This window comes from Musa acuminata, chromosome BXJ3-9 (assembly GCF_036884655.1).
Source record: "Musa acuminata AAA Group cultivar baxijiao chromosome BXJ3-9, Cavendish_Baxijiao_AAA, whole genome shotgun sequence".
NCBI lineage: Eukaryota > Viridiplantae > Streptophyta > Magnoliopsida > Zingiberales > Musaceae > Musa > Musa acuminata.
The window spans coordinates 14,945,294-14,956,150 of NC_088357.1; the positions used below are offsets into that span (position 1 = coordinate 14,945,294).

At 38.1% G+C, this 10,857-nt stretch overlaps 1 protein-coding gene across 1 annotated transcript; it reads right to left on the reverse strand.

Annotated features, from left to right (window-relative positions):
* Positions 1 to 1,108: 1,108 nt before the first annotated feature.
* Positions 1,109 to 3,473, reverse strand: LOC135648915 (G-type lectin S-receptor-like serine/threonine-protein kinase LECRK2). The gene has a single exon (XM_065166932.1). The coding sequence runs from the start codon at positions 3,386 to 3,388 to the stop codon at positions 1,187 to 1,189; it is 2,202 nt and encodes a 733-aa protein (XP_065023004.1). The 5' UTR covers positions 3,389 to 3,473; the 3' UTR covers positions 1,109 to 1,186.
* Between the last annotated feature and the right edge of the window lie 7,384 nt (positions 3,474 to 10,857).

A 10,857-nucleotide genomic window follows, 5' to 3' on the forward strand; every position in this document is an offset into this window, starting at 1 on the left:
TTTGTAATATTACAATAGTTTTATTCTCTAAGAATGACAAGTACTATTACATCTCTATGCATTATGGTATAAAATACTTGATGGTTAGAGAAGAGGAGTCCAGAAACATCCAATGTCAATTAATTATTTGAGTTCCACTGTATTGATTGCTGATCCATTCACTTAGGACTTATAGCATAAAGTATTTTGAAATAACATATTCTTATGATTGAGTTTCTGAGCAACCCATAAAGGATATGATGATGTATGTTTGAGTGGATACTATAATTGACATTCTTGCTTACGTACTTAAAGTTATTTGTTTCTGTTATCCTGTTCACAATTATGTATGTACATATTATGATTAAATATGATGATAGGATTTTCTTGACAAGACAAATTATATGTGTTATTTTAGACTGCATTAGGAAAGACTAACAGTGTTATGGTACATAGAAGGAAGTATGACACTGATAACATATAGCCGCTATGACTCGTATTGTTAGTCAGACTTAATGTAGTATTATTATATTTATTGGATTTATTGGCTTATTTTTAAAAATTCACGCACATGTATATAGTTTTTCTAAAATTTTAAAATCTAATTGGGTCAAATTATTTTTAAATAAATTTTATTTTTTTATTTTAATTTTTTTATACCTTACCAATTAATGGGTCAAGTGAGAGAATGTTAGATTATGTGGCCCTATTTAATTAGATAAGATATATTAAGATATGATTGGATTCTAATTATAGTTATTGACCAATAGAAAAAAGTTTATATTATAGTAGAATTCCTTAGGAGATGTAGAAACTCTCATAATAACTTATCCTAGACCATTTGCTCTCGTTTATAAATAGATAAGACCTCTAGGGGCAAAACAGAGGTATATGCAATTGAGAGATTAAGATTTTTCTCTTAATCTCCCTAATCCATCAATCTAAGTGGTCTTGTAAAAAGATAGAAAAAGAAAAGAAGATTGTTTAGTTCTCCTTAATATCTCAGATCCGACGATGGTGTGTCTATAGATCAGATAAGATTTATTTTTCTGAATAACAACGAAAGGTATGTATCGTTATATTATTTAGATATATTATTATTTAATTTCAGATTTAAAGTTTTTTTCGTATTACATGATATTTTAGGATAGTAAAACATGTTTGGCATACGCCATGAGCATCATTCTACAAAACCAAGGGACAGGTCTCACTGAATCGAGCTGATGTAGGAGGAAGGATCAGGCGGTCCAGGGACTGCCGTCGAACCATCTAGCATCTGAGTTACTTTCTGCATCGTTGGCCTCAGCGAAGGATCCTCTTGGATGCACCAAAGGGCCACCTTCACGAACCTTTCCACCCTCCTCATATCAGAGATTGCTTGGTCATCACCCTCGACGACCAAGTCCAATCTACCATCTCTGAAGCAATCATTTACCCAGTATGCCAGTATGGACTCCTCTTCGTTTTGCGCTTCAGGCCGCACATTCCTTCTGCAACATATGATCTCCAGCAGCACCACACCAAAGCTGTACACATCAACCTTCGATGTTATCCCTGTGTTCCTGAACCACTCGGGTGCGACGTAGCCTTTGGTTCCCCTAATATCTGTCTTTGTCCGAGTCTGATCTGTCCTCAGAAGCTTGGCCAAGCCAAAATCCGATATCCTTGTAGTGAAATTGTCATCCAACAATATGTTCTGAGGCTTTATGTCACAATGGATAACTTGACTGAAGCACTCTTCATGCAAGTATTGGAGGCCCCTTGCGATTCCAAGCGCGATCGGGATCCTTTGGTTCCACTCTGGCCTCTCATTTGCAAAGAGGAATCCCATCAATGAACCTTTGCTCATGTACTCGTAAACCAGAAGCCGTTCGGCTCCTTCGTAGCAGAATCCCAGCAACCGCACCAGATTCTTATGGTATGTTTTGGCAATGGTTTCCACTTCGTTCATGAATTCCTTCTGTGTCTCTGGAAATACCTTATCGAGTTTCTTGATTGCGACACAAGTTCGAGCCTCGTCTTGCAAGAACCCCTTGTATACCACACTGGAACCACCCCTGCCTAGCTCCTCTCTGAAGCCATCGCTGGCTTCCTTGAGCTCATTATAAGTGAAAGGCTGGAGACTCAATGCTGACAAGATTGAGGCAGGCTGAAGCTCACGTGACCTCCTAGAACAAGTGCAGTAGATCACCACGAGGATGGCTGTGAGCAACAAAAATACGGAGGCCCCCAGGAGCAGCGATCCTAGCAATATCCAGGTTCTTTTGCCTTTGTTCTGGCGAATTGAACATGGAGGTACGGATTCCGACTGATTAGCTTTGGGCACTTTGATGAGGACTTTTTTGTTGCCATAGCTGCCGGTCCTCCCGATGGAAAGGGGAAGCCTCTTCTTATTGCAATTCCCATCATCATAGATAGCAACCGCACAAAAACAATCCGCTAAGCACTCCTCTCTGCATTGTTCCTCATCTATGGAGCCATACTGCTCATAGTCCGATGAAGGCCAATCAACATTTGTCATGACTGTGAATTCATATAGCTCATGCGTCTCCGATGCATCAGCCTCACAACTCTGGGCAGCAAAATCAGGCTTGCACCCTCTGTACTTTCTGTCTGCATCCAGGAAGGAATACTGTGGTGGGCACTCGCAATCGACATGTTGGTTTTCATTGAACCTGCAATAGCTGTTGAATCCACAAGCGCCACTCCCTGCACCTGAGTTGGTCACTTGGCATATATCAGGGGGCTGGAAAGCCACCGGCGTCCAGCCATCGCTCCACACGCCAACTGTTGAGCCATTCCTTGGGTGTATGTAATGTCTGAAGACCCCATCGGCATCAAGAGTTGCCCTTTGGTAGAAATCTTGCGTCGAGTGCACTCCACTGGAAGTAATGGCGACTTTACTATTGTCCCTTTGGGCAAAGTAGATGCCTGACACATTGAAGACAAGTTGCGATCCATTTCCGACGGTATTGCTAGCCCAATAAGCATCATATTGAAAGCCGGATGGGGTAGCCACTGTGTAAAGCACGAGATTGCCATCAGTTTGGACTTGGAGGGTGAATCTTCCTCTGGAGTAATCATCATCCATCAAATGAGCGGAAAGGTGGCTGCCGAGATCCAACACTTGCGACGGCAATATGGTGTCTGAAGGCACCTGGAAGCTCTGCCATCGAGGCGAACCTTGAGAATTCACGAGCATGAAGTTGCCAGTGTTGAGCATAGCAGCATAAGAGGCGTTGGTGATGCCGGCATTCCACACCTCACTCTCGGTGCTGTCCTTGAGCGAGAGCCGCCCATCCGTCGTCAGCTCCACCTTGGACCCAGCCTCCACGGGATTGTCACCATTGGCATACCAAACCATCGTTTTGCTCGATATCTTCTCGAACCAGATAGCCAGCAGGAACATGCTGCTGTTGGTCGGAAGGGGATGGAACCCGAAAGCAAAGTCGCCCGAAGGGGAGAGCCAAGAGGTGTTTCGGCCAAGCGGAGTAAGAGAGGAGCCCAAGCTTATGTTCCGATATCTCTGAGCATTTGAAGGGCCAAGAAACAGAAGTAACATGATGAGCACGCAAGGATGCCTGAAGAGAACAAAGGATGCCATCCTCGGGAGATCTCAGAGCTCCTGATGCAGGTGTACATGCATTGCATGCCTGTCTGTTACTTAATATGGTAGTCGTTAGGTACGTCTTGGTACAGAATATGACGATGGATTCCACAAGCCGGAACACGTTTTCCACGGTGACCGCTGGTCGACGAAGCGAGGTCTGAACGATTAAACTCTTTCTCAGCGCGGAAGTCTTCCCTGCGGTTGACCGGTCATCAACAAGAAGCCGGATTTGAATATCCAATTGAAAGTCGTCGACGATGGTTTTTCCTGCATTCATTGTCGGAATTTCTTTGCTTTTACTTGTTTGATCATCCATCGGATGTGGACTCCAACCCCCATAAGACGGCCGACGAACGTTATTCTTCTGGTCAGAAAGAGAAATCCATTACTTTTGTTTACAAGGGTCTTCAAAGGGGACACACGCTCACGTGACGAAGCTAACTTTGGCTTCTCTGGAGGAACGATATTGAAAACCACTTTCACAATCCACCATTTTCGATGTAGCTCCTGTTAGCATAAAATTGTAATCTTGCTATTTTGTAATGCGAAAAAATTTTTATGTCAGAATTAAAATAGATCTAACAATATTACAATATATATTGTAATAAATCTTATCTGATCTGGGAGAACTAGATCCTTCTCATCTCTTCCTATCTTTTCACATAAAAACTTTAATCTCTCAATTGCATTAAGATATTCTACTTTAGCACCTAGAGGTCCTGTTTATTTATAGATAAGAACAAAATATTTAGGATAAGTTATCATGAGAGTCCTCCCATCAAGGTTATCTTATAAAGAATCCTACTTTAATATATACTTCTTTTCTATTGGCCAATAATATCTATAATATATCTATATCTATAATATAGAATTCAATCATATCTATAATATATCTCACCTAATTAAATAGGATCACATAATCTAACATTCTTCCACTTAGCCCATTAAGTGATAAGATATAAAAAGACATAAAATCAAAAATAAATAAATAAAATTTATTTAAAAATAATTTGACCCAATTGGATTTTGGAATTTTAGAAAAACTATATACATGTGCATGAATTTTTAAAAATAGGCCAATAAGTTTAATAATTATAATAATACTACATTAAATCTAACTAACAATATGAGTCATAGCGGTTGTATGCCATCAGTGTCACACTTTCTTCTATGTACCACAATACTGTTAAACTTTCCTAATATAGTCCAAAATAACCCATATGATTTGTCTTGTCAAGATAATCTTGTTATCATATTCAACCATAATATATACATACATAATTGTGAACGGGATAACAGAAACAAATAACTTTAAGCATGTAAGCAAAAATGTTAATTATAGTATCCACTCAAACATGCATCACCATATCCTTTATGCGTTGCTCACAAATCCAATAATAAGAACATATTCTTTTAAAATACTTTAGGCTATAAGTCCTAAGTGAATGAATTAGCAATCAATATAGTGAAACTCAAGTAATTAATTGACATTGGATATTTTTAGACTAATCTTCTGTAACCATCAAGTACTTTATACCATAATACATAGAGATGCAATAGTACTTGTCATTCTTAGAAAAGATAACTACTACAATGTTACAAAATATCTTCAACAACTAGGCAATTGAGTCTGACTATACAAAGTCTTAAGATAAAATTTCACAGTCCAAAAGTTTGATAATGGCCTCAAAGCATGCTACAAAATCATATTAATAATAATAAATTACCCCTCTAGTTGATATAGATATTAACCATAAGGTGGACTTCCTATTATCGAGGTAATTTATACAATTAGCATTTGAAAAATACTATCACTTCAAGCCGATATAATTTCATACATATGTGCATATATTCCTTTGTCCCTTCTGGTTATCTTATTACTTTCTCTACAGTCCTTTAGTGTTTTTACTTATAGGTAACTCTAATATATATACAATATTTTAATTAAAAAACTGATATATTTTTCGACACAAGCTTGAGCATAGACTTCCAACTGCATATATACTAAGAATATTTTTTTTATCTAATTCTTTTCAAGTCATTTTAAAAATTTACTATTGACTAAAATTTTACTTTTATGATTTACTGAATAAAGCTATATATTAAAACTTTTATCAAGATTTGATTGATATATCCTTTCTAAGATAGTCTTCATAATCATTGAGGTCTATCCTTGAATTACTCAATGTTAATAATATAAGATGTCTCATTCATATCAACTATCTTAAAACTTTTAGTGACAAATTTCTTGATTTAGTATAATAAACCAAGATCACTATTGGTAAGATAAAATATTATCCATATATAAGACCAATATAATAAACTTGCTCTCATTGATATAAATACTAATCAATAGTATTTTCCGTACATCTGAAAATAATAATATCAAGAACCTTTATATATTATTATCTTGAAGCTTGTTTAAGGTCATAAATGCATTCCTGAATTTGCATACCAAACTTTATATTTCTTTTATTTTCTTTGTAAATCATTTAAAGTAAGTTAGATTTAAAAAAAAAAGCTTTTATATCATTATGATATAACTCAAACTCATAATGAGTCACTAATGTCATGATAATTCTTAACAAGTTTATTAAAAACTAAATGTCTCGTTATGGTAGATACATTTTTTATGAGTAAAACTTTTAATCATAAGTCTGACGATTATATCGTTCGACGTTGTCCTTTGAGTCACATTTATATAATAGACTCTTTTACAATTATTGGACAATTCGATAAATTTATCAGACACTATTCTGGTTATTAATTGCATCATATTATTTTTTAGAATCATTACTTTCTAGTAAGACCCTAAAGTCTTATCGTAAAAAAAGAAGAAGAGAAAGGGATGATCACTTCGAGGGGATCGGCCTCCTTGATCGCTTCGAGAGGATCGACCTCCTAGGGTTGTCAAAAGACAGAATAGTATTTTTCATAAATAACTAAAAAGAAGCAGTTATATCCCTATTTATAGAGTTCCACCCAGAGTCTATCAGGACTTGAACTCTAATAATAAATAAATATTAAATAAACCTCTACTTGACTCTAACTGAACCAAACCGACTCAATAAACAACTGGACTAAATAGATGCAATAAACATTATTCAAAAGCTTAGAAAAAGGGTCCTAACAGTTCTTCCCTCTTTAAATCAGCCTTGTCCTCAAGGCTGAGCAACATCAATCTCGGGGAGCTTCTCTTTCAGCACTTTAGCCATAGACTATCTGCAACGCATCACAACCCGTTGATCAAGTAAGTATGGTCTCCATTTTTTATAGTGTAAGCAACAGGTCGATCTGTTAGTGTAGTAATCGTTGCACGAAACTTTTGGCCCTGTATAATCAATTTTATCTTTAAACCTTTGCTATCATAAGTGAAAATCCATCCATCAATGATCTTTACTTCGAATATGTCATAGTCTTCATTTATTATCTAATCCATATGTTGAGATAAGTGTGCAGGATTAACTACGATGGAAGAAAGACATGTAGCAGGAGTTGCACCGGAGTCAAGACCATGATCACGTTGGGTGTTCGAGAGTTCGACGGCAGTTCGGACGGTCGTCGGAGGTTCTGCGGGAACAAATCCAAGAAGTCCAGAAGCTTGCCAAAGAAGCTCATTGGAACTCGCCAAGTGGATCATCGTAAGTCTAGGAGTTGGCCCAAAGTTTGCCGGAGCATCGCCGAAGGTTCGTTGGATGTTCGCCGGAAGTTCGCCGAAAGCTCGCCGGAAGAAGCAATTGACGCACCGGAGTAAGTTATAGTAAATGTTTTAAGAAATATCATAGTTATCATGTAGATTAAGTTAGGAATGGGAGATGATCCCATTAACTTAACCTAGGGGCAATTGAGCCCTTAACAGACCCAAATTGGGCCGAATAGATCAGCCCATTCTGACCCAGATTTCTTGGCCGACGGTGGCACCGCCTAGGAGCTCAATTTCCAGGAAATCACCCCAGTCAGGCGGTGGCACCGCTTGGGCTCAGTCTCCGAGCAAGACTGAGCGGTGCAACCACCCCAGTCAAGCGGTGGCACCGCCAGAGCTCAGTCTTCGAGCTTTGTCAGGCGGTTGTACCGCCCTAGTCAGGAGGTAGTACCGCCAGGACCCCGAAAATCTGGGAAAAGATATTTTTGAGCTCCAAATTCAAACCAGTTTGGGGCCTATATATACCCCACCCTTTCCTGCATGAAAGGACACCGAAAATCCAATCTTACTCTTTGATTTTTAGAGCTCAAAAGTGTTGCAAAGGCTAGAAGTTCTCCTCTCTCTTTTCTTCCAAGTTTTGAGCTATCAAGAGAGGAGAGAAATTCTGTAAGGGTTGTCTCCTAAGCTTATCAAAAGGAGTGAAACTGTAAAAGGGTGGTTGGCCTTCACCTATTGAAAGAAGGCCTCTAGTGGACGTCGATGACCTCATCGGAGGAGGAAGCCAAAAGTGGATGTAGGTCAAGATTGACCGAACCACTCTAAATCTCGGTTTGCATTTACTTTTCTGTTCTCTATCTTAACTGCAAACTGCCTCCATAGCTTTACTTTAACTGCACTTCACCTAATCTAAGTTGAAGCAACTTTCGAATCGGCTTTCATACCAAAATCGCTTTTATCGTATGAACATCGTATTTCGGTTTGCATTTACTTTCTGTTCTCTACCTTAACTGCAAACTATCTCCATAGCTTTACTTTAACGGCACTTCGCCTAATCTAAGTTAAAGCAACTTCCGAATCGGCTTTCATACCGAAATCGGTTTTATCATACGAACGTCGTATTTTAGTTTGCAATTATATTCTGTTCTCTATCTTAACTGCAAACTGTCTCTATATCTTTACTTTAACTACATCTCACTTGATCACAAGTTAAAGTGATTTCCGAATCAGCTTTCTTACCGAAATCGTCTTTATCGTACGAACATCGTTTTAAATCGTCGAAAGTTTTCTACTGCACTAATTCACCCCCCCCCTTCTTAGTGCTCTTGATCCTAACAATTGGTATTAGAGCGGGGTTAACTCTCAAATGGATTAAAACCCAAGAGAGATGGCATACACCGGAAACCAAGAGGGCCACTCTATTACACGTCCACCCATGTTCAATGGGATAGACTACACCTATTGGAAGACCCGAATGAGAATCTTCCTTATTTTAATGGATTTTGAACTTTGGAATCTTGTCGAAAATGGATTTTCGAAGTCTTTTCTTCCAATGATCGATTGGAATGAATTAGAGAAGAAGACTTTCGCTCTTAATGCAAATGCTATGAATGCCTTATTTTGTGCGCTTGATAAAAATGAGTTCAATCGTGTTTCGGTTTGTGAAACCGCGTTTGATATTTGGCATACATTTAAAGTGACTCACGAAGGCACAAGTAGAGTGAAAGAGTCAAAAATCAATCTTTTGATATATTCTTTTTAACTTTTCTGAATGAAACCGAGTGAGACTATTGGCGACATGTACACACATTTCACGGATATCGTTAATGGTCTAAAAGGACTCGGCAAAAGTTTTTCGGATTTTGAGCTCATAAATAAGATTCTAAGATCCCTTCCTAAGAGTTGAGACCCTAAAGTCACTGCTATTCAAGAGGCTAAAGATTTAAACAACTTCCCTCTTGAAGAACTAATCGGGTCATTAATGACCTATGAAATGACTTGCAAGGCTCATGAAGAGCAAGAAGACATCCTTCCAAAGAACAGGAAGGATATGACACTTAGAACTTTAGATGACCACTTGAGAGAAAACTCAAGTGATGAGGACTGTGACGATGACTTAGCACTTATAACAAGGAAATTCAAAAAATTCATTAAGAGAAATAAATTTAAAAATGACATAAAAAATAAATTTGAACCCAGAAAGGATCAAGTTATTTGCTATGAGTGCAAAAAGCCGGGACACTACAAAAGTGATTGTCCCCAAGCCAAGAAGAGAACATCAAAAAAGAAGGCACTCAAAGCAACGTGGGATGACTCGAGTACATCCGAAGAAGAGGAGTCCAACACCGAGCAAGTTGCTCATTATGCCCTAATGGCCATCGGAGAGGAGGTAACAAATTTAATTGATGCCGATTTATCATTTAATGAATTATTAAATGACTTCCATAACTTATTTGATGAATGCAAAACAATTAGTAGAAAATATAAATTACTGAAAAATAAGCATGATAGTCTTGTTAGCAATTTTGATAAATTAAAAACTGAATATCTTGATAATTTAGCTCAATGTGAAAAATGCCATGATCTAGAGACTCTCCAAAAGGAGAACTTGCTACTTATGGACGCCTTGAAGAAATTCGAGGTTGGTAGCAAGTCTTTGAACATGATCCTCACAAATAAGGGTCACATTCCCAGAAGAAGTGGAATCAGATTTGTGAGAAGTCCTCACCAAAATCCAACCACTTTCATAAAAGGCCCTATCTTACATGTTCAGCACCAAAGCAAATGCAACTTTTGTTGCAAACATGGACATAAAATGTATCATTGTCCATTCAAGAAAATTAGCCCGAATAAACTGATTTAGGTTCCTAAAGGAATCATGATAAACTCTATGCAACATGATAAACAATGTAGATCAGTTTTTGAGGCACCCAAAAGTAAATGGGTACCTAAAAATTACCACTTCTTGTAGAAACGTACACCATCAAAAGCTAGGAGCAAGAGATAATATCTTGCATTTTGGGTACTTGATATTCATGACTCGAGATCCAAAAGAACACGTAATGCTCTCTAGCCTAAATAGTAAAAAGAGGATTAGAAAATTAATATTACAGAATGATTCTAATACAATCCTGTTTGATCCCTCAGATTTTGAAACTCATAATTCTCCCTTCGCATACCCTCCAGATTTCTGAACTCATCAAATTGATTTCTTCTTTACCTTCGGATCCAACTATATCATGAACTTACGTCTTACAAGCAAAGTTTATCATAAACTTGCGAAGCTTACCAACTTGGATAATAAGTCATGAACATGTCTAAAATTGTGTACGACATTTAAAGTAGAATATGTGCATCACAAGATCTATCTTGAACGTACGAAATTTCTCATCTTGAAATGGAAACTCTTATGTAATTACGAAAGTAAAGTTGATTGCTCCACAAATGAAAACTCTCCTCAAGTCGAAAACATCAAAATAAGCCTAGACAGCCCCCAAACAAGTGCTCACCGCCTGTAGGTGGTGGCACCGCCCAGCTTGCGGTAGCACCATCGGCTGTCACGGGTTGCAAGTGGTTGCACCGCCCAGCCAGCGGTGCCACTGCCCGTAACTTTGCCCCCTTTTAAACC